This window comes from Salvelinus sp. IW2-2015, linkage group LG2 (assembly GCF_002910315.2).
Source record: "Salvelinus sp. IW2-2015 linkage group LG2, ASM291031v2, whole genome shotgun sequence".
In the NCBI taxonomy this organism is placed as follows: domain Eukaryota; kingdom Metazoa; phylum Chordata; class Actinopteri; order Salmoniformes; family Salmonidae; genus Salvelinus; species Salvelinus sp. IW2-2015.
In genome coordinates, this window is record NC_036839.1 from 17,927,967 (window position 1) to 17,952,703 (window position 24,737).

Below are 24,737 nucleotides of genomic sequence, written 5' to 3' on the forward strand. Positions count from 1 at the left end.
AATCCTTCTCTATTCTATTCTAGTCAATGCTATTCTGTTCTATACCATTCTAGTCTAGCCTATTCCGTACTGATGGCCCATCAGTTCACATTTGCATACCGCAAACAAGATATCTCCATGATATCCCCATCATGGTAGCTATGACATTCTGTTCTATACCATTCTAGTCTAGTTTATTCCGTACTGATGGCCCATCAGTTCACATTTGCATACCGCAAACAAGATATCTCCATGATTTCCCCATCATGGGGATATCTTGTTTACGCTAAGCAAATGTGAACTCCTTGTGACATTCTCCAGTGGATTACGGTCTAATCATATTTAAGTACATTTCTTTGGAAAGATAATTGCCACGTGATTTTCCGCCTACTCTATTTCAACGAAACCACACATATAGTAGGCGCACTTGAACTCACACGCCCGACTAGGAGAGGAAAACCCCTGAATTTGAAGCAGCTAATTCTGAATGTGTGAATAATGACACAAATGTTTGCTTTTAATACAACAGGTAGACAAACGCATACAAAGCAGAACGTTTTCAAATAATCTGCGTGACAACAAAAATAGTTTAATCCCAAAATCGTCTATTTGAATGCCGGCTCCCACCCACAACATGGAAAAAATGTCAACCTCGACGCAATGATCTCTGTCGGGACCAAGATAATTGCGGCCTGCAATTCGGGGCGTTCCTGCATGTAGACATTCCTGCATCTGCAGGAACCCCTCTTTATAATTATATATGTCAGCTTTTAAACTAGGACAGGCGTAAAGTGGAGGGTGCATTAATGCACAATACCATTGGATGCCAGCTGCCGATAAACCCCACAGAAGAAGGGGCGGCAACGGTAGCTAGCTGGCCATACACCAGTAGACAGTGTCCTTCGTCCCTGCCTGTAGGGCACTGTTTTCTCGCAGTTCTGTTAACGACGGTGAGGGCAGGTGTTCGGCAGGTGGGAGTGAAGTACACTGTGTGTTATTATAGCCAGCTAGTCCGTTACACAGCAGGTGGGAGGCGTGGGCGACACCGTTTGCTATCTAACTAGCAAGCTAAATGTGCTAGTGGGATGGGGGCTAAAGGTAGACCGTGTGTTTTGCCCCCGCCTGTCGGGCATGGTTTTCTCTGGTACGTGGAGCGCTCCCGCTGTGAGATGTTACCCCACTCTTCCATCAAGGCACCTGCAAGTTCCCGGACATCCTGAGGGGAATGGCCCTAGCCCTCACCCTCCGATCCAACAGGTCCCAGACGTGCTCAATGTGATTGAGATCCGTGCTCTTCGCTGGCCATGGCAGAACACTGACATTCCTGTCTTGCAGGAAATCACGCACAGAATGAGCAGTATGGCTGGTGGCATTGTCATGCTGGAGGGTCATATCAGGATGAGCCTGCAGGAAAGGCACCACATGAGGGAGGAGGATGTTTTCCCTGTAACACAACTGATCCAAGATGGCGTTGCAGTAGGACGTGTGTGTTTGTATTTGTCTTATCCTGTGTAAATAGCCTGTCTTTTTCGTATATATCTTAATCTCACTTTCTATCTACGAACTAAATATACTTTCCTGCAACACGCCTCACCCAATGTGGTAAGGATCTGCTATTTTTATTCCTGATAACTGGGACTTCCATCAGGAGCTAGCCAGCTAACTAGCTACTAATCTTTGTTAGCCACGGCTAGTGTTCTTCACCTTTTTCTCGGTCACCCGATATGCTCTGGGTTGATATCGCGCTGTGCAGACTGGCAGGTGTTGCTCGGACAACACCTGCCAGTCTGCACAGCGCGATATCAACCCAGAGCATATCGGGCTGCTTCTCTCTACCACATCACCGGATTCCTGCCGCTCTGGATCATTACACCGGATCATCGCAGCTAGCTAGCTACAAACAAGTGGCTACTGTTAGCTAACGCCTCTGTCCCGAAGCAAGCACCAGCTAGCCTTGAGCTAGCCTCGAGCTAGGCCCATATACCAGCTAATTCTAGGGCTACAATACCTCCTTTGCCAATTGCCCTGGACCCCTTTATTGTCGACACAGAACCCCGCCGATCCATCAAGACTAGACTGCCGACGTGATCGCCCGATGTGGTCTCAACAGGCTATTCTGTTACGATGTCGCCGAAGAACCATCTACTAGCCCCGGCCCGCTAGCTTTTCTGAGCACTGTGTCCCCTGCTCGCCTAGCGTAGTAGTGACTACCGAACGGGACCCTGACCTATTGCTGCTCTTTTGACCCTATGATCACTCGGCTACACAGCTGATTCCCCCTGGACTGTTTCAATAACACGGTACCTCATTTTGTTTACCTATCGGCCCCAGCCTCGAACTCAGTTCCTGTATGTACCTATCTGACCCGCTCTGCCCATTTTAAAGGTTTGCGTCAATCAAATCTGGTATCAGGATAAAATGTGATTCAGAGTCACCTAATATACTTTAAGTATTTTTATTAAACACAATTGATAAATGGTAAATGCAATTTTCGTATATACGGGTTCACTGTAACACCTCGCAGGGTAGAACAGAGAACTGGCTCGAAATGATACAATCAACCTTTGTTATACTGTGACAGTGKTAGTTCCAACTCGTCCGTTGGCCTATCACAGTAGAGGCTTAGCGTGGTTTAGACTCACTAGCCTGTCGGTGGCGCTCCAGATGTCCGGCGCTGTTGCTGTGTAGATTACGCTCCCWCACCCTAGAGACTGAGGTCAGACAGTTCTGTAACACTGTTGAGCTATTTGCACCTGCATAGAAAGCATACTGTTCTCGCTCAAGGTTAACCACAGCTTCTCAGCACACTATCTGGGGCAAAATGTTATTTCCAGCACACACACAGGCACAAAGCAGATACAGCATACAATATTCAATCACAAATGATGTGGTGGCGGGCTATAGTGCATAAAACACATATCCTCACACCATTCATCGCCATTTACCCATTGTTGTCTTAGCTCTCCTGATCAACACCTGTGATTGCTTTATGCCTCTCTCTATGTCAATATGCCTTGTTTACTGCTGTCTTGGCTAGTTCTTATTGTTTTATTTCACTGTAGAGCCCTCAGTCCCGCTCAAAATTCCTTAGATAGTTCTTTTGTCCCACCCCACACACATGCGGAGACCTCGCCTGGCTTAACTGGTGCCACTCCGCTATATTAGGCTTCCCTCTCCTCCTTTTTGGACTTTATTTCAGTACTGTCTGTTGAATCGGATCGATGGTCAATTCACCCGGTGTTTAATTGACCATTCAAGTTATCTTGTTCGCATAGAATTACCTTCCTATCTCACCAAGCCTAGTTTATATCCTCACTCTCAGTTTAGGACTTTATTTAGGTATGTCTGTTGAATTGGATCTATGGCTAATCTACCCTGTGTTTAATTAGCCATATGAGTTATCCTATTTGTACAAGATCACCGTCCTATCCCACAGTACCTATTTAATATCCCCCCTTAATAACCCCTCTGGGCACCAAGGACGCCGGATCTATTAAGCCTTAATAACCCTTCTGGCCACCAAGGCACCCAGATCTATTAAGCTAATTTTATTTATGGTAGTGCACCTTACCTCAGGTCATTTCGGACCTGCCCTGTTATCGATATTGGTTAAAAAACCTCCTGGTGAATCTGTTTGGAATACCCAAGCTCCTATTATTGATCAATTCTAAACATTTTAGAACATCAAATCAAAGATATCTGAAATCATTCCCCCCAAATTCGTAAATAAAGATTTACTGACCTGTCTTGTAGACTGGGAAAAGCAATGTAGGTTGGATCTCGTCACCACCTCTGTCGTGTACCAGTTCACCACTGGCCTGAAATAAACCCTCAATTCAGAGGTCAGGTCTTTGTCTTACGGATCCTGGATCCGCCCGTGCACGGTTTTCAGCAGTTCCCTGGGACGACAGAGGCAGATATTGAGATCCGGCTTCGAAGGACCAATTGTTATGAGAATTTTGTTCTCAATGTTCATAAACTGAACTTCAATTAAAATACTCTGTTACCAAGAATTTGTAAGGTTCTTATTAAAATGAAACAGACAGAGGCCAGTCTACCATAGTCAGCAGGTTTATTTACGAGAGCTCTGCCCATCCTTACATGTACATTGGTTTATACACCTCTCATTTCGTCATAACGGTCCCTCCTCCTCTAAGACAATGACAATATAGTTCACAAGTCTTCTCCTTCTCATACATTGTCTGCCACCTGTTATACAATCTACTACAAGCCCAAGGTCTCTCCCCTCCCTGGGTGGGGACAGAATGTCCTGAAAGGAACACAGTAGTACAGCTTGTCTGTCGATAGCTCCTCTTATCATTTGTTTCACACTTGCACCCTGCTTACATACTAAAAAGGAACAAAAAGTCCTTGTTCTAATTCTGACTAAAACTACACACATCAGATGTATAGATTTATGATTCTAATAAAATTCATACAATCATACAGTGACAGGGTAGAATTCTGTTAGTTATAGTTCTACGTTAAATGTATACATCATTTAGTCATTATTGATAAAAATCATAACACCTATATATATCCTACCCTGCCTTTCTAAGGTCTTCGAAAGCCAAGTTAACAAACAGATCACCGACCATTTTGAATCCCACCGTACCTTCACCGCTATGCAATCTGGTTTCCGAGCTGGTCATGGGTGCACCTCAGCCACGCTCAAGGTCCTAAACGATATCATAACCGCCATTGATAAAAGATAATACTGTGCAGCTGTCTTCATTGACCTGGCCAAGGCTTTCGACTCTGTCAATCATTTTTATCGGCAGACTCAACAGCCTTGGTTTCTCAAATGACTGCCTCGCCTGGTTCACCAACTACTTCCCAGATAGAGTTCAGTGTGTCAAATCGGAGGGCCTGTTGTCCGGGACTCTGGCAATCTATGGGGGTGCCACAGGGTTCAATTCTCAGGCGGACTCTTTTCTCTGTATACATCAATGATGTCGCTCTTGCTGCTGGTGATTCTCTGATCCACCTATACGCAGACGACACCATTCTGTATTCTTCTGGCCCTTCTTTGGACACTGTGTTAACAAACCTCCAGACGAGCTTCAATGCCATACAACTCTCCTTCTGAGGCCTCCAACTGCTCTTAAATGCAAGTAAAACGAAATGCATGCTCTTCAACCGATCGCTGCCCGCACCCGCCCGCCTAGCATCACTACTCTGGACGGTTCTGACTTAGAACAAATACCTAGGTAGCCGGCTAGGTATCTGGTTAGACTGTAAACTCTCCTTCCAGACTCACATTAAGCATCTCCAATCCAAAATTAAATCTAGAATCGGCTTCCTATTTCGCAACAAAGCATCCTTCACTCATGCTGCCAAACATACCCTCGTAAAACTGACTATCCTGCCGATCCCTGACTTCGGCGATGACATTTACAAAATAGCCTCCAACACTCTCCTCAGCAAATTGAATGTAGTCTATCACAGTGCCATCCGTTTTGTCACCAAAAATACCCACCACTGCGACCTGTATGCTCTCATTGGCTGGCCCTTGCTTCATATTCGTCGCCAAACCCACTGGCTCCAGGTCATCTATAAGTCTTTGCTAGGTAAAGCCCTGCCTTATCTCAGTTCACTGGTCACCATAGCAGCACCCACCCGTAGCACACGCTCCAGCAGGTATATTTCACTGGTCACCCCCTTCCCCCCCAAAAAAAGATCCCTGAAGCTGGAGTCATATCTCCCTCACTAACTTTAAGCATCAGCTGTCAGAGTAGCTTACCGATCATTGCACCTGTACATAGCCCACCCAACTACCTCGTCCCCATATTGTTAGTAATTTTTTGCTCCTTTGCACCCCAGCACATTCATCTTCTGCACATCTATCACTCCAGTGTTTAATTACATTTGCACACACTGTATATAGATTTTTCTATTGTGTTATTGACTGTACGTTTGTTTATCCCATGTAACTCTGTGTTGTTTGTGTCCCACTGCTTTGCTTTATCTTGGCCAGGTCACAGTTGTAAATGAGAACTTGTTCTCAACTGATCTACCTGGTTAAATAAAGGTGAAATAAAATAAAAAACAAAATAACGTACAGCGTTGAGATTGCCTGCAATGACAACAAGCTCAGTCCGATGATGCTGTGACACACCGCCCCATGACGGACCCTCCACCTCCAAATCGATCCCGCTCCAGAGTACAGACCTCGATGTAACACTCATTCCTTCGACGATAAACGTGAATCCGACCACCACTCCTGGTGAGACAAAACCGCGACTCGTCAGTGAAGAGCACTTTTTGCCTGTCCTGTCTCGTCCAGCGATGGTGGATTTGTGTCCATAGGCGACGTTGTTGAAGGTGATGTTTGGCGAGGACCTGCCTTTACAACAGGCCTACAAGCCCTCAGTCCAGCCTCTCTCAGCCTAAGCACTGATGGAGGGATTGTGCATTTCTGGTGTTGTTGTTGCCATCCTGTACCTGTCCCGCAGGTGTGATGTTCAGATGTACCGATCCTGTGCAGGTGTTGTTACGCGTGGTCTGCCACTGCGAGGACGATCAGCTGTTCGTCCTGTCCCCCTGTAGCTCTGTCTTAGGCGTCTCACAGTACGGACATTGCAATTTATTGCCCTGGCCACATCTGTAGTCCTCATGCCTCCTTGCAGCATCACACAGATGAGCAGGGACCCTGGGAATCTTTCTTTTGGTGTTTTTCAGAGTCAATAGAAAGGTCTCTTTAATGTCCTACCTTTTCATAACTGTGGCCTTAATTGCCTACCGTCTGTAAGCTGTTAGTGTCTTAATGACCGTTCCACAGGTGCATGTTCATTAATTGTTTATGGTTCATTGAACAAGCATAAACCCTTTACAATGAAGATCTGTGAAGTTATTTGGATTTTTAAGAGTTATCTTTGAAAGACAGGGTCCTGAAAAAGGGACGTTTCTTTTTTTGCTGAGTTTGCATATGAGATGAGTAATGCAAAATATGTAAACATTATTAAAGTGACTCGTGTTCCATTATTAAAGTGGCCAATGATTTGAAGTCTATGTATATAGGGCAGCAGCCTCAAATGTGCTAGTAATGGCTATTTAACAGTCTGATCGCCTTGAGATAGAAGCTGTTTTTCAGTCTCTCAGTCCCAGCTTTGATCCACCTGTACTGACCTCGCATTCTGGATGATAGCGGGGTGAACAGGCAGTGGCTTGGATGGCTGTTGTCCTTGATTATCTTTTTGGCCTTCCTGTGACATTGGGTGCTGTAGGTGTCCTGGAGGGAAGGTAGTTTGCCCACCGGTGATGTGTTGGGCAGACCGCACCACCCTCTGGAGAGTCCTGCGGTTGCGAGCGGTGGAGTTGACGTACCAGGCGGTGATACAGCCTGACAGGATGCTCTCAATTGTGCATCTGTAAAAGTTTGAGGGATTTAGGTGCCAAGCCAAATCTCTTCAGCCTCCTCAGGTTGAAGAGGCGCTGTTACGCCTTCTTCACCACACTATCTGTGTAGGTGGGCCATTTCAGTTTGTCAGTGATGTGTACACCGAGGAACTTTCCACCTTCTCCACTGCGGTCCCGTCGATGTGGATAGGGGGGTGTTCCTTCTGCTGTTTCCTGAAGTTCACGATCAGCTCCTTCATTTTGTTGATGTTGAGTTAGAGGTTATTTTCCGGCACCACACTCCCAGGGCCCTCACCTCCTCCCTATAGGCTGTCTACTGGCCTACTACTGTTGTCTGCAAACGTGATTGGAGGCGTGCGTGGCCACACAGTCATAGGTGAACAGGGAGTACAGAAGGGGGCTGAGCATGCACCCTTGTGGGGCCCCAGTGTTGAGGATCAGCGAAGTGGAGGTGTTGTTTTCTACCTTCACCACTTGGGGGGCGGCCCATCAGGAAGTCCAGGACAGTTGCACAGGGCAGGGTTCAGACCCAGGGCCTCGAGATTAATGATGAGTTTGAAGGGTACTATAGTGTTGAATGCTGAGTTATAGTCAATGAACAGCATTCTTACATGGTATTCCTCTTGTCCAGATGGAATAGAGCAGTGTGCAGTGCAAAGGCGATTGTATCGTCTGTGGATCTATTGGGGCGGTAAGCAAATTGAAGTGGGTCTAGGGTGTCAGTTAAGGTGGAAGTGATATGATCATTGACTAGTTTCTCAAAGCACTTCATGAAGACAGAAGTGAGTGCTATGGGGCGATAATCATTTAGTTCAGTTACCATTGCTTACTTGGGTACAGGAACAATGGTGGCCATCTTGAAGCATGTGGGGATAACAGACTGGGATAGGGAGATTCCGGACATATTCAAACACTCCAGCCAGTTGGTCTGCACATGCTCTGAGGACTTGGCTAGGGATGCTGTCTGGGCCGGCAGCCTTGCGAAGGTTAACACGCTTAAATGTCTACTCACGTCGGCCACGGAATAGGAGAGCCCACAGTCCTTGGTAGCGGGCCGCGTCGGTGGCACTGTGTTATCCACAAAGCGGGTGAAGGTGTTTAGCTTGTCTGGAAGCAAGACGTCAGTGTCCGTGACGTGGCTGGTTTTCCCTTTTGTAGTCCGTGATTGTCTGTAGACCATGCCACATACGTCTAGTGTCTGAGCCTTTATCTCTATACTGGAATTTTGCCTGTTTGATTACCTTACGGAGGGAATAACTACACTGTTTGTATCCGGACATATTCCCAGTCACCTTGCCATGGTTAAATGCAATGGTTTGTGCGAATGCTGCTATCTATCCACGGTTTCTGGTTAGGGTAGGTTTTAATAGTCACAGTGGGTACAACATCTCTTATACACTTCATGATAAACTCAGTCATCGTATTCGTCGATGTTATTGCCAGAGGCTACCCGGAACATATCCCAGTCCGTGTGATCAAAACAATCAGTTCAATTGCCCTGGAGGGTATGAACAAAGGATCCGATTCGGGTGAGTCGTATTCCTGGTTGTAACGCTGGTGAGTTACCGCCGCTCTGATATCCAAAGATTCTTCCCGGCAGTACGTAATAACACAAAAAATCTGGGCTAATAATGTAAGAAATATCACATTAAAAAAATATGTATATTGCAAAGTTGCCATGGGGCTAGAAGCACGGCTGCCCTATCCTTATGTCCCTCCCTGCCAATCCTCTCCCACTAACTTTACTAGCTACTGTACTGTAGCTGCTAGTTACCAACACACAGAGTTAAGTTAAAGCCATACCCTAGAGTAGCTTTCACTGTCTTTGACATACTCTCCTTTGTGGTACAACTGGTCCCCCTCGGCCATGTAAGTAGAAAATGTGCTTTTGGGTCCTTGGTCTCCTTCATTGTCAGACATTTTTGCAACAAAGTCCCATCAGTGGTATCCTAGCAACCCTCTAGAGGAGTCATTCTATGTCGTCACTAGTTACCACAGCCACAAAGGCAAAAACCCTGCTCATTTATACAATTTAACTCCTTAAAATTGTATTTAACCTAACCCACACTGTTAATCTATGTCTAACTCTAACCTTGATGACCCCAAAAAAAGCTGATGTTTGTGTCCATGAATTTTTACGATATAGACAATTTTGACTTTGTGGCTGTGCTATTTAGTGGAAACTGTCCGGTAATTTAGAGTGGCCCTGTCTGGACTTGAAAAATATGGATACGGTGGTGATTACTTTAATCTTATTACCACCGAACAGTTAAATATATAAAATGTTTACCTCATTCACCACCTGCCATCTCTCCAAAACACCACAAACAATTAGTCTGTCTTGGATCCCAAAATATTTAGTTTTTAGTACTTTCTTTGAGCTTGGGGTACACCTCGAAAAGAATAAGGCCAAAGGAAATCAAATAAATACCAAATACAAACATTGACAAACGGGACATTTGAAGGGGGAAACAAGAGGCCTACTTTATTTACATGGCTGTTGGATAAAGACTCCATAGTCAAGACTGTTGAGGGCTTCTTGAGAGCGAGTCCAGGATGGGGATGCCTTCCTCTTAAAAGTGCACCAAGAGATCTTAAATAAAAAATAAAATAAGAACCTCTACCACCCATAATGTCATAGCAATTGTATAAGCTCTTTTTTTATATTAGCTGCATAATTTACACAGGGCAGTGGAACTCAGGCCTGAATAGTTTAATACTGCTAGGGGCATAGCCCATAGACAACCTACATTATACTAGGGTATACTTTTAAACAGCATGGGCAAAATAAGATGTTAACTAATTTGACAGTTTGCCTAGACACATTCTAGATAACCCCAATCATAGACTGTATACATAGTGTGCTGTAAGTGAGACGGTACTTACTGTACTAGTTGACTTAGCGGTTGCTCACATTCAGCATACTAGGGTACACAGCCAGTAAAATATATAGATGTCTACACAGTATCTTATAAAATGGCAAGCACAACCAAATTCATTTCCTGAGTTTGTGCCAAAAGGATGTTGTTCGTTGGTGCCCCTTTTCAGTCTTTTCCATAATAGAGGAGCATCCTCATCTCCTGGTAGTGGCTCTGAGACAGCCAATTTACAATAAATATACATAAAAAAAGAAAATAAGAAAACAGTCAAACTATCAACACAAATAAACACTTTACATTCCAGTAAAATGTACAATGTAGCAACCGGTGAATGGCAACATCAAACATAAAACCTGTGGTGAGGAAGCTGACCACAAGATGGCAACAGGCCTGGCATAGTACACCAGCACAGCCATCTTCTGACTCTACTTAAGCAGTAGTTTATGGATTTAACTCTATTTACCCCAGGCTGTTATGGAAAATAATTAACTGTTCATATAACATGATGGAATGGAGACCACTTTCATTAAGCAATCATCCACCGCTGCTAAGTCATCTTTTGGTTGTTGGGTATAAAGTAGGCTGCCACACAACATGCAAGTTGTTCAGTTGCCCATGGTATTTTGCACCATTAAATACTGGGCAAGATATGCATGCTTTGAATACTGCTTGGACAGTAGGTCAAGTGTAGGCGGTTAAAGGAGGTTTGTAGGTCCCTAGGTTTTTCTCAGATTTCCCCATCTTGAAGTCGCATCTTGGCCTGAGCCTTGAGAAGGCCAGATATCTGCACAGTCCCGTTTAAAAGTTCCATTATGAGTCATACTTTTTTGGGCCAACATTGTTTTTATACAAATTCAATTTCAATGTCTTTATTGTTTGACAAAATGAAACCAAATATCAAAATAGTATTAGTCTTCAATGGATACTTGCGTCATTCGTTTGTTGCATGATGTGATTTGACAGCATTATTCGTTCAGGTAATGACAGAATCCAACTGAGGAACAGCCAGACTAATTAAAATTGAGGGTGGGGGGTGAATCCATTTGAATAGAGTCCATGATTGAGCTACTGTATAAGTACTAGGATTCTCCAATTAACCAAACTGGAAGAAGAAATTTCCTGGTCCGGATGCTACAAAACAAATGTAAATTATTCAACAGAATCTGAAATATGCTGAATTGTGAATGTATTATTATTTTATTTATTAAAAAAAAAAAAAAAAAACAATTAATACTGTTTCCTACAGCTGTTTGTATACATACATTGATTAGCTTCGAAACTGTAGCCCTGGCCGCCCCCGCCACCAAAGAATGCCTTGAAAATGTTGTTGGCGTCAAAATCTGCTAGGGACAGAAACACATTATGAGGATCAACATCACAGCTGAGGGAAGTACAATCTCACCACAAATTCACAAAACTAACCGTGTAAAATGAATGTGGTAAACACCCATTTACAGCTCTGAAATACAAATGGCTTAAACCAGTTGGTGTTTAAATCAAGTCAAGTAACAGTCATTTAGTCCCTGTTAAAGCCGAAATACGTAAAGAGGGGGGGGGGGGGAAGCGGCACTTTTCGCCCCCAGCACCTTTATTGTTTTGTTGATGAAACAGAGCAGAGGAGCAGCCAGCATCATAGTAAAAAAAATGCCAGTAGATATTCTGCTATTCTATTGTGTGTGAAATGATGTCCCGGGGGGTAAGAGAGACAGTTTGTTATTTTTTCGCAAACAGACACGGCAGTTTCAGCCCCTTCCCCTTCCATCCTCCCTTGAAAGGGGTTCCCCTGCTGATCTCCAGCCCTCACCTCCCATGTTGCCTGTGTCGTCCTCCAGATCGTGACCACTGTCGTAGCGGGATTTCTTCTTAGGGTCAGACAGCACGGTGAACGCCTCACCCACCTCCTTAAACTTCTTCTCCTCTTCCTTCTGAACCTCAGCACTGGCCGAGCTGTGACGGTCTGAGAGAGAGAGAGAGAGACAAACCAGGGCCGTCAGTCAGGGGAAATGAGAGAAGGTACAGGAGCAGCTAAGTTAAATGTTTTGTTTCCACTTTGCATTGAAATACATCTCCTGACACACTGCTTTTTTTTTATATCAGTAAAATAGACTGGATAGTTGAACTGAGAAATGGCCTCTCTTAGCTACCTGGATGGTGCATGAGGGCCCGTTTACGGTAAGCCTTCTTGATCTCGTCCTCTGTGGCGTTCTTGTCCACTCCCAGCACCTTGTAGTAATCTTTCCGCTTGCTCTTCTTCAGCTCCAACTGTGCATTCTTCAGGAGGTGCTTGTGTTCTAAGGAAAGGAGTTAAGAGTGAGACGACAAAGATAGTATTAATAATAAAGAGCAGTTAGGGCGCCGTAACAGCAGGAGGAGCTATACAGAAATTCCACCCCTCAGAGACCGACACCTAAGACATTGCGTCAAAACAGGGTGTGGGGGAGAAAACAGGAGTGTGAAGCAACAGGACCCAGACAGAGGTAGCGTGGTAGACTGGGATGGAGAGAGGGGTGGTCGAGTCACACCAATGAGACACACGACATACCTTTGGTTTTCTCTGTCTGGTAGACCTTCTCATAATCCCTCACAGCCTCATCGTACTCCTCCTTGTCCATGTAACTGAACACAGAGATGTATAGAAACAAGCTTGAGGGATCATAACCATATCCGATGAATATCCATATTCTTGCATGCTCTCTAACCACCACCACCACGGACATATTGCTAGGAAACTAAGGTTGATTGACGTACCACTGTGCTCTCCGTAAATAGGCCTTGATGTAGGTCTCATCCAGCTTAACTGCCTTTGTGCAGTCTTCAATGGCCTGGTCTATTTTTTTCAGCTTTGAAAGAAAAGAAAAAAAGGAAATAAAAGAGAAAAAGAGTAAGCGGACTGTGGAATGTGCAAGGAAGCGTGCGACAGAAGAAGAAAGAGGAGAGATGCTGGCCTAGTTCTAGATAGAGAAAATGAAGCAAAGTGCGGAGCACTGCTAAAAATACACACGGTAAGATGGGCCACACTGTATGAGAGGTGTGTGAGTTTGTGGCACGCATCTGTGAGCGAGAGAGTATGCGGGTGCCCATGCAGAAGGCCACCTTCACAGCCAGTACAGTAGCGCTACGTTGGTCCATATGAGTGACTTCCTGGAGGATTTACAATCTAACAGCTACATGCTGCCAGGAGACATTTTGAGCAGAGTTATACAGGTATAAGGCCCTTTAAAATCCGTTTTACAGAGAATTCGGATGGAATCACAGGATCCAGACATAAAAAATTCAACACTCAAATATATTTTACTTAGTAGGAAATCAACTAATTAGAAAATGCATTGATTTGTCCAAGATTATTACAAGACATGCATCAGCGATTCATATTTTCCTTGAACTTTCTGAAGAAGCGACGGCTCAGGAATGCCCGTGTGCGTGCATGCTTGTCTACCACTCTGTGTAGCCGTTAGTGATGATGCTAATGTCATGACAACCGTCTTCTGCGAGATGGAAAGGCTTTCCCAAAAACATACAATGAATTATTAAACACAAAGTAGCCTATGCCTGCCTACCTGGCAGAATGATATCATGGATTATCAATCCAGTGGCCATTCGTTTTACAAACTCTGAAATCACATGAGCACTACAGAAACATCAGAACCAAAAAAGGTCCCTAGCTCGTGCACAGTTGAATTAAAGGGTAAGTACACCCAAAAACCTACATTTCTTACATTTTTCAAAATAAATAAAAATGTGGATGTTACATCAAAAGTGTGATTTGGAGAGCGAAAACCTGATAAAACAGATTCAGACAACAAAAAAGGCACAGATTTTATAGGGGCCTACAGGTATCAAATATCAGCTGCCTGGCTGAAAAGGCAAAAACAACCACTGTAATTGAAAACAGCAATACCTCATTTGCAAGCAAACGGAGAGCCTTCCAATGAAGACTAAGATGATAATAATAATAGGCCGAATCGAACTGGGGACCAAAATGGCAGAAACGCCATGGCTGCATAAGACAAGATAACATGGTATGGCAGTTCTCCTCCTGGTGCTGTGTGTTTGAGCCTCACCTTAGATCCCACGGTGCCCCTGTTACAGAAGAGCTTAGCATTGGTTTTGATGTTGTTGGGGTCTATGGTCAGGGCCTCAGAGTACAGCTCGTAGGCTGCATCATAGTTCCCGTCCTTGAAGGCTTTGTTCCCATCCTCCTTCTTGGCTTTGAGTGCTTTGGCATTCTGGGTGGAAAAGAGAGAGCACTTAGCAACCTCTGCAAACTTAAAGTGTGTCAGCAAGCCAGTAGTGGAGACAGAATTGGTTATAGTGTTCTGTGGCTACGTCTTACAAAAGGATGGAGGCAATTTGTCTGCATTAGCATAATTATTAGGCAGGTTAGCTGCGCCTAATTGCAGGGCTAGAGTCCTGGTGGAAGGTGGATGGAGGACTCACTCTGCAGGCCAGGCGAGCCTTCTCATGGTCAGGGGCCATGCGCAGGGCCTGGACAAAGAACTGGACGGCCTTGTCAATACAGTCCTCATAGTACAGACAGAGACCACGGACATACAGGGCATCGCCATTAGTAGCGTCCATCCGCAGGATATCACTGAGAGAGGAAGACAAAGAAACAAGTCTCACATGACAAGATACATTTCCAATGGTGCGCATCAGCTAGGGAAATTGCCTTTATTTAATGGTTTTCCAGGCTCCAACAATGTCTTGTTTACCTGGCTACTGACTGGGCCTCTGGGTAACGCCCCAGCATGGCCAGACACTCTGCTTTCAGCACCTTGAACCGATGGCAGGCCGAGGCCGACTCCAAGGCACGGTCCATGCAGAACACAACCTGCACAGTCCAGAGAGAAACATTGGTGCTAGATTTGATATGACAATATGCCCATTCCCCCGAATAAGGATAACAATTTGCTTGATAAGAAGACAACATGCAGCCAACAGCCTACCATCCTGAAGTCATGCTTTTCAAATCCTAGTTCAGCCATCTTTTCATACTCCAGGACAGAATCTGCATTCTTTACCTGAAAACAGATTCAAACTTATGCTTTTACGTAAGGAAGCCGCTACGCTGCCTGATGTTTTCCTCAACCTAAGCAAAACTCATGGAATATCTGTCACCGTTAACAAAGGATTTCAATTACTGTAGAGCAATTAGCTCTTTACAATGCATTGCTGTTAGGACCTAGTCTGCCAGACAAACTGTCTGACCCACCTCCTGCTGTGCCTGGCTGTTGTCGGGCTCCAGTTCTAGAACCCTGTGGAAACAGCGGCTGGCTGCCATGGCGTTGCCCAGGGACAAGTGGCACTTCCCCTCCCGTAGATGACCCTGTGGGAGAGTTGACTCACAATTAACAGGCAGAAACACTGACACAGGCAGGGAGGAGACCAACACACAAACCATGACTCAGATCTTTCCATTACCTTAATGTTGTACTCATCAAACTGCTAGACGTATTCGCGTATTATGAGATGAGACAAACAGGAAGGTCTGACTAACTTGTCTGCCTAGGAGCTAGCTGGGTATTCAAGGCTTGCAACGCCTGGTGGTGGACCCTACCTTCATGAAAGTATCGTCGAGCCGCACTGCCTGCTGGGAGTCCTCCAGCGCCTCTCTGTGCCGGCTCAGCATCATCAGTGTGGCCGCCCGGTTTCCATAGTAACTGGCATTTTTAGGACACATGTCTGTCGAGAACACAGTAAAAAATAAAATAAAAATGGTATTTACTCACTGTCGTTAACAAGAATAAATGATCCCCTCACCCACAGAAAACAAAGATGTTTCCCCTCTATAAAGAGGATATCCTTTGCAGTTGATATCACTGATGGAATTCTTACCTATAGCCTTGGTGTAGTAGTTGAATGCTTCAGAGTAATCCTTCTTGATGTAGTAGGCATTACCTTGCTCCTTGAAGCTCTCCGCTTCCCTGGATGACACATAGAGAAATTTTTAAAAAGACAGAAAGACCTTGAGAATGAGGCTATTTATTGACATTACCCAAGAGAGAGTTCTGAGTAAAACTGCATAATGACGGGATGTGCATGACTAATTGAGTACTCAAACTGATGTCAAAACTCCATCTTTAACCAGAGATCACATTTTTTTCAAATACTGTTAAACTATTTGGTCAATTTCATCTTGAAGACAATATTACATTTGCTTTGACTCTAGTGTTCCATTTGTACATGTGCATTTGCGGGACACAACAAAAAAGAAACCAAGCATTACACAGTTCTGCTCCCTAACGTCCCTTTCCCCTCCGCGCCTCACTCACTCAATTGCGTTCCGACCGCTCACTCTGCACATGCGTTTTGGAATAATTGCATAATTTTCCGCGTAGGCTACTTTGTGGTTGACACCAGTTACCAGTCAGTCAAAATTGGCTATATTGTAAAAATTCATAAATAAAAAAAACTAGTTATTTGGTCTTAATTTAAGGTTAGGTATACTGTGAACAGTGTGGCCTTTTCCCCTTTACTCTCACTTTCGGTTATTTGAAAATGAAATGAACTCCAAAATATTGCTATTTTTAAAACAATCCATAGAAAGTTGTTTGCAATTTCAGTTTAATCCACCAGAAAAGACAGAACAAATATGGTTCAACTCAAATATACTAATTTATTTAAAAATATATAAACAATGTTTAAAAAAATATATAATTCTTGTAAATTATATCATAAATAGTAGTGGTGGAGTTGTCACACATGCAGCTAGCAAAAATAATGAAACGTCTGCTCTACCCAAAATTACAACCAACTAATTGTGGCCTTGCCTCTTCTGTTTTTTTTTGCGGTAAGTGGAAGGGGGAAAAAATAAGGTGCTTGTCTTTTGGCCCTAGATTGCAAAATAGTTGGGGAAAGATTTGATGTACCGATTCCATGGCACATGGTGTATGAACTCATACACAAAACGACATTGGATTCAAAACTTAGAATGCTTTTATTAAAATTATTATAAAAATGCAACCTAATATATATATATATAAATAAAACAACCATCCCAGCTGTGCAGATTTCACATCGAAGAGACAGAAACATTAGATCATTTGTATTGGTACTGTCCACATGTAGCTTGTTTTTGGTCGCAGGTCCAGGCATGGCTGAAGAATTGCAACATTTACCCGGAGCTAACTCTGCAAATAGCACTACTAGGTGAATTTGAAAAGTCAGTCAATCGATCAATAATACTTATAGGAAAAATATATATATTTCATTTACAATCTGTAGAAACTGAGAATAGAAAGGTTCGGAACTTCTGTGAAACATCACAGTTGAAATGGCAAATAGAAATAAAAATGGATGGTGTTAAGAGACAGATGGGAGGGGCTAAAAAACAAGATAACACTGTAAAATAGAATGTCCGTAAAATGTATATAGGTTCAGAATTCTTTTGAAACAGCACAGTTACAAATATATGGCAAATAGAAATCAAACTGGATGGTCTTCAGGGATAGATGGGAGCGGCTGAGGGTAGCTGAAGGATGTGATTAAAAACAAACAAAAGATAACTATTGTAAAATAAAATGTGTACGCTGGAAGTAGAAGCCTAACGCTTCGAACACACCGACAGCGTCATTGCGCAAAATAGTATGCAGCATCATCTGGATGTGTGTGCAACAAAAGTTCAACATTCACCTTCTGCTACCATTTCTGTGAAGACGTCTATGCAGACAGTTTGACACATAAATGAGATAAATCCAACGTATGCACCACACCAAACGCACTACAACTGCCTCTGCAACGCTGCGTTTGCCTTCATTGGAAATTAATGTAATTCTGGTGTACCAAAATGGTAGGGTTAGGAGGAAATATTAAAGTAAAATATATTTTAAAAAGATAGACATTTACAAAAAATATGGGGGATTGGAAATGATGCAGACAATTACATTGATGGAAGTTACAATCTATATGCAATATTAAAGCTGAGCGATTCCCTAAAAAAACTGTGGTTAAGGGTTAGGGGTAAAATCTGATTTTAAGAAGCAGAATTGTTGTAATTGGCAGGGTTTGACTTTGTGTCTGTGGTAACTAACGTTAGTGATGACCCTACTTTGCAATTAGAAGTGGTTAGGCTATTACCCCCCTAAACATAGACTGGTTCCACACTGAAAATATGCAAAAACATTTGTTTGATTAAGACAAAAAGCATATTTTTATCATAATCATTAAGCCTAGGCCTACTCACCAAACAGATGCCCTGGCCATAATCCATCCACATGCAGTGTTCAATGTAGAATTGTTCATCCATTTAGAAAATTCCAAGGAAGAGGCATAATAAACTAAAAAGTAGAAATATTTTGGTTTGTAACCCTGAATGATTGTTTCTCAACTTGCCAAATTGAGCCCTGTTTCAAATTATCATTGAGAATAACGGTTCCAGAGGCGAGATGCAAATCACTTTGCATTATTCTGTTCCATTTTATTGTGTTATATTACATGTTTTTTTACTTTAAAATAGGTGTCTTGACTGTGATAAGGTCTCGGGAAATAATAGCGTCTTGTCTTCTAAATTAAACAAAACAAGGCTATGCCATTGCACAGCCATGGGCTTCTACATGCAAGCGCCACACCGCTGAGGTTACTATCTTTTTGAAGATTGAGTTCCACAATATAATATAACCAGTTGATATTACAGATTCAATAAATAATCATAAATGTCACTTTATTTTGACTGAATAATAATCATAATAATATGAGGCAAATTTAGCAGTTAGGATTAGCGTACTCGAAAAAATATAACGTGAGTACTCAGTCAAAAAAGGTCAAATGCCCATCCCTAACAGGTTGTACTGTATCATCCATAGAGACACAAAATAGACCAAGTAAATGTGAAAAGGGACTTAGAGGAAAACCTCGAGGTGCATTGGCGAGTAATCAATTACTTTATCCCAGCCCGTATCGCAGACTGCAAGGAGGTAGGTTATTACATGATATTGCATATTATACGTAACCGCTGACAAGCAAAACAGACAAGGGACAATACTAGGATTAAAGGTCTTCTTTAATCATAATTAACTTTGGTGGTAGACCAGGGCTAATCTAGTTCTAAAATATAGCCTATCAGATTGCTTCCTGAACACTGCTATTGCTGTTTCCAAACATGTATGCTGGACGAGTTAACCTTGGTGTGGGAGAGGACGGGGAAGGAGCTGCGCAAAATCATCTAAACATAGAAAGAGCCATACCAGCAGGCAGTGAGGGGTCTCATCCAATGGAAATAGAGGACCTGAGAGGTAGTGGCCACGTGGGTATTTTCTGGGTACAGCTCACAAACAGAGCAGCTATTTGAGCTCAGTGGGAAATACACAGAGGCAGATCACCAGGAACCACATGGCAAGTCAAGCCAGGGAGAGGGCAACTGCCATAGCTTTTTCTTGTAATCTCGTCATGCTTCAGTTCAGATCACAATCGGAGCAAGAAAGCAGACAATGAAGCGAAACTGAAAATAAAGGCAATTTTCCAAGACAATGCCTTGCCCTTGTAATGTTTCATGTTCTTGAGGAAACAGGACAGTTACCACTATCACCTGATCATAACAAATTGGTTGGTTGTTGAACTTGTGGCCCCCACTTTTGCCAAGACAAAAGTTATGACATAATTACTAGGGGTGGGAATATATTAGCTAGGCCCAACGTCATTTATATATGGATCTGACTAGGCCTAGTTGACAACCTCGGAAAACATTACAGTAAAAAACTGGATCACCCTTCAGGCATACTAAGAAGACCATGTCAGTCAATAGTATGTTACCTCATGCAAAGCCTAATTTATTGCCATCTCGTTCAGGTCATCAAGACCTGAGAATGTTCTGGAAGAACGTCACTCAGCGAGGACAATCAGTGGGTTGAGTGGGGCAAGATTTTGGGGACTTTTCTGGCTCGTGCGTGGGTACATGGCAATATGGCAGTACTAACAACAGTTATCTACGTTACCTAGCTAAGTAACTAGTTAGCGAAATACATTTGGTCAAAATTATAGAACAAAAACATTAACCATAGGCTTTGCGACCGTCATTGCTAAGTACTAACGTTAGCCAACTAGCTAGTACAATAGCAAGCTAACGTTAGCTAGCCATAACACACGTTGATGCAAACTGTGACTAACTTTGTTGGTTAGGTAACATTAACACAACAGATAAAGTCCACTTTATCTTTGTTGGTATGGATTTTTGAAAAAGAGAAAAATGGCTAACGTTATTTAGCTAACCGGTTAGCAAGGCCTACTTGCCGTGTGACACAAAGCAAAAGCAAACCAACACTAGCCAGACCAAGATTATAATAACATGACAATGGCACGAGAACAATCTTAAATCTAATGTGTAACATTTGTTGTACATTTTCCGCAACGTACCTCTCCAATTCTTCATCGCTTAGTATTTCCATTTCAGGATCCATGGTCACATCGCAGTCATCAACCGTCGCCATTTTGCTGGGACTAAGGAGGGGGGGGAATCAGTGAGGGGGGTGATTGACAGCCAGACAAGACGATCGATCACTGAAAGTTAGTCCTGAACAAAACCTTTTTGTTCCACCAGCATCTACTAAGCTAACATATGGAATTGTTTTAAGATGGTCATACCAAGGATCATTTAGATATTTGATTTGGAATTTTAGGACCAATTTAGGTATCAAAAATATATATAAAAATGTTTTTTGATAACATTGAATTTGGCCTTTCTGCTATTAGCCAATATAAACACAATGGATAACAGATGTATACATGGAAAAACATAGGCCAAAAATGACGTTTGTTTTGAAGTGTCTGTCCTTAAGATATTAGAAAGATCAGGCAACTTTTTTATTTAATTTTTTTTCACACATATTTAACCCAGTTTTTTAGGCACTATACGACTTCCATACATTCTGACATAAAATGTTTGAATTAACTGGTACCAGGCTACCTTCTGGCGAGTCTTGTGAGGCTTACGTCCTAAATCAAAACAACCGACACGTATGAGTTCGTGAGAGACTCACCTTCATCATATCAGTGTGAAGCCCAAATTCTTCGGAAGCTACAGACAGAAGTTGGCAGATTGGCCGTACAGTCTCACTTTAATTCCTCCATAGTTTTTGGCCCACCAGGAGTTGGCATTGGCAAGAGAGCAGAAACAGACACCCAGCCAGGGTAAAACAATGTATGGTCGGACAGACTATTTTGTCAGTAAAAATAGAGTAACATTGAAGCTAGCTCGCTCTATTAAAATAAAACATGTTAATGTCTTCCATACTCTGTGGTTGTGACTCAAACAAGTCTTACGACCATCGGACGCTAGAGGTCGCAGTTACTAAAGATAGTGAGGGAGACGTTACGTATGCATTGTAAACAGGAAGTATTTTTGGATAGTGGTGTCTGGAATTTACGGGAGCGGTGTAGTTACATTTTATAGGTAAAAAGTTTGCAAGGAAATCAAATGTTGAATTGAGTTGTTATCTGGAAGAACATAACAACGGCCATTATCACTTAAATAGAATCGTTAGCTAACTAAATAGATGCTAAATGTTAGCATGTAGCTAGCTAGCAAACGTTTGCTACTGTCATGATAATATCATGTTTTGCGTGCGCGTGTGTGTGTGTGTCTGTCTGTCTGTCTCTTTTTTTCATGCTAGCTGCAGAGACAAGACTGTCATCTGACTTGTTATTCAATTACAGAGTTGCCAAGAGACTGATCATCATCATGGGCAAGAGTTGTAAAGTGGTGGTGTGTGGTCTGGCTGCGGTTGGCAAGACTGCTGTCCTGGAGCAACTGCTGTATGCCAATCATATTGCGGGTAAACAATTCATTTGTAGGACCTAGGAGATCAAGGACAATGTTGATGTTTTGACTACACAGATCCTCTGGTCCCATTTATATCCCAAAGTGCTCCCCTCTTTCCCCCCCCCTAGGCTCAGAGCCCATGGAGACCCTGGAGGATATCTATATTGGCTCCATAGAAACGGACCGTGGCACTCGAGAGCAAGTGCGCTTTACGACACCGGGGGTCTTTCGTGATGGTCTGGAGTTCCCTCGCCACTACTTCTCCTTTGCAGACGGTTTTGTCCTGGTCTACAGCATCGACAGTAAGAGTCCTTCAAACGCATGGAGGCCCTCAAGAAAGACATTGACCGCTTCCGTGATAAGAAAAGGTAAGGACTTTCATCGATTTCAATGGTAGTTGTAAAGCACAGTGTCGTGTAGGCTAGTTAATAACACCGCAACTTCAGGACAAAACAGACCCTGCTGATGACGGCCGTCCTATCGCCACTGACTGCAGACCATCAGTGGTAGGGTTAGGAGAAAATAATAAGGTAAAATATATTTTAAAAATGTTCCTAATGTCTTATCTACCCACCACACTTCACTTGCTGATATCCAGGTGATGTGAGGCTGTGCTAAATGGATGAATGATCTGTCCACAGGTGACCATAGTGGTGCTGGGCAACAAGCTGGACATGCAGGAGCAGAGGAGAGTGGACTCGGAAGTGGCCCAGCACTGGGCCAAGACAGAAAAGGTGCGTCTGTGGGAGGTGTCTGTGGCAGACCGGAGGACCCTCATCGAGCCTTTTGTCCACGCTGGCCAGCAAGATGACCCAGCCCCAGAGCAAATCATCCTTCCCCCTCAGCCGCAATAAGAACAAGGGGAGTGGCTCTGTCGATAGCTGAGGGAGCAGGGGGATGGATGCGGGAGGGAGTGAGGGTTGATGAAGAATGAGAAAGATTTCAGGAGACAGGGAGTGAAAGAGTAGGAGAGGAGAAACACAGTAGGCTAATTATTAGCCTATTACAAATACAGGCAATTTTAGGTCTGAATGAATGTACACTGACTGAATCAGAAACCAATGGTTTCTTGGAGATTTTGACTCATATTTAGACTCATATTTTACCATTTAGACTGATCTTTGACGACAAGTAAATGACATCAAAAGTAACACAAATTGATAATCAAGAGGGTTGTTTGTATCATGGAGGATACATAAGGGATTCTATTACTGTTAGTTAATCAGGAGATTTGTTACACTACTGGCATGCCATCTACTCAGATGAAATATGGCAACTATTTTAGCATGGATGATCTGCATTTTATTTTAAGTTACAGCACATGAAACAAATCCATATTTTGAAGAATTAATAAAACATTCCTCTATTCTTTTAGAGATGTCAGAAAACATGTTACTGTCTTTTGAGATCGCTTTGAGTTTTAAAATGACGTTGTCTAAAGATTTTAATTGTTGTGACAGACTAGCGGTCTTATGTGATGTCTCTTGGTGAGTAGCGTGTTTGATGAGCTTCCTGCCTGCTGGACAGGCCCTGATGTGGCGACTGAGAGAAAGAGGCTTGCCCTGACTGTTATATCTATGGAGCTCTTGACCACAGCCTAAGCATGCTGAATTATCTGTACTTTATCAGAAACTCCTTACTGTCCTTGAAAACCACGGGGCGTCCTTGATCTTTGTTACTGAGCTGTTAAACACAATGTTGGTCAGACGAAATGCAAATGTATTTCATTTTCAAATTGTTTATCTGACCGAAGCCCTTTAATGCCATATCAGGGTCCATAGTTATAGTGCAACATTTCATGTGTGTGTCACTGAACAAGAAAGATGCATTGGCCTAGTTTGGATGTCGTTTTTTGCTTTGTGATTATTCACAGATCTTTATATTTGTATTATGTTTTGACGTTGTGAATTTGCATCTTTATGTCTGTATTATTGAAGTGCATATTATTTTCATGATAAATATTGGGGCATTTATACTGATGCAATATAGAGCACAGTATTAATCTTTTAAAATGTTCTGGAGACTGGATAATCATTTGCATGCCGTGTAAACAAATTAAAAGATTCCCTCTGCATCTAAGTTGAGGCTGTTGTGTATATCTTTGATTTGCACGATTTATGAAGTAATTAAACATAATACAAACATTTTAATGTCTTTATTAAAATATTCCTACATTGCACTGCCATCGCCACAGATCATCCCTGTGAGCTAGGATAAAGATCTACAGAGATCTCTAAACTTTGCTCAAATCCATCCAAACTCTGCCTCCATGTCAGAAATGTGGAGAAGGAGAGAGAAGTCCGAGTAGTGTCACAGAATAACTCATGCATTTTCAAAGGGCAACATTTTAAAGCAGCTGGGATGACCAACGATTCAACTTCTTTTCTCTCACTGCTGTGTAGAAGCTCCCTGGGGGGCGGGCAGGTTTGGTTTGAGATGTGAGCCAGCAACTGAAGGGTTGCCAGTTCAAATCCTGGGTCCAACAGGGGAAAATCGTGCGGGAAGTGAACTGGCAACCGGAGGGTTTCTGGTATAAAATCCTAGATTCCTTCTGTTGTGCCCATAAGCAAAGCCCTTAACCCCCCACAACAACAGCCCCCTGGTTGCTCAGTGTGGCAGCCCCCAACACCTCTCCAACAAACCTGTATGTGTGTCCCTCGGAGGGGTTGGGTTAAAAGCGGAAGTCAAATTTCGGTTGGACCTTGTGTGCAATTGGCCTTTTGTTCTTTAGTGGTAATTGCTGTGAGTACATCTGTACAAATCCATTA

General features: G+C 43.1%; 2 protein-coding genes across 3 annotated transcripts; one reads left to right on the forward strand and one right to left on the reverse strand.

Moving 5' to 3' along the window:
- Window positions 1-11,070: 11,070 nt before the first annotated feature.
- Window positions 11,071-20,648, reverse strand: LOC112081261 (dnaJ homolog subfamily C member 7). 2 transcript variants are annotated; one of them, XM_024147580.2, is made up of 14 exons: window positions 20,565-20,648; window positions 16,053-16,141; window positions 15,775-15,899; window positions 15,430-15,543; window positions 15,164-15,238; window positions 14,930-15,048; window positions 14,655-14,808; window positions 14,279-14,443; window positions 12,966-13,057; window positions 12,760-12,833; window positions 12,362-12,508; window positions 12,022-12,174; window positions 11,480-11,557; window positions 11,071-11,348 (listed from the first exon to the last, which is right to left on the reverse strand). In XM_024147580.2, the coding sequence occupies exons 1-14, from the start codon at window positions 20,636-20,638 to the stop codon at window positions 11,311-11,313; spliced, it is 1,497 nt and encodes a 498-aa protein (XP_024003348.1). In that variant the 5' UTR covers window positions 20,639-20,648; the 3' UTR covers window positions 11,071-11,310. The 2 variants fall into 2 exon arrangements, with proteins under 2 accessions (XP_024003348.1, XP_024003347.1); XM_024147579.2 differs by having other exon boundaries at window positions 11,480-11,560.
- Window positions 20,649-21,517: 869 nt separating this feature from the next.
- LOC111976236 (NF-kappa-B inhibitor-interacting Ras-like protein 2) lies at window positions 21,518-23,416 on the forward strand. The gene is given in 5 exon segments (XM_024005000.2): window positions 21,518-21,600; window positions 21,864-21,982; window positions 22,098-22,171; window positions 22,611-22,763; window positions 22,765-23,416. Coding segments are annotated over 4 exon segments (411 nt in total). The 5' UTR covers window positions 21,518-21,600; window positions 21,864-21,888; the 3' UTR covers window positions 22,855-23,416.
- Window positions 23,417-24,737: the final 1,321 nt, after the last annotated feature.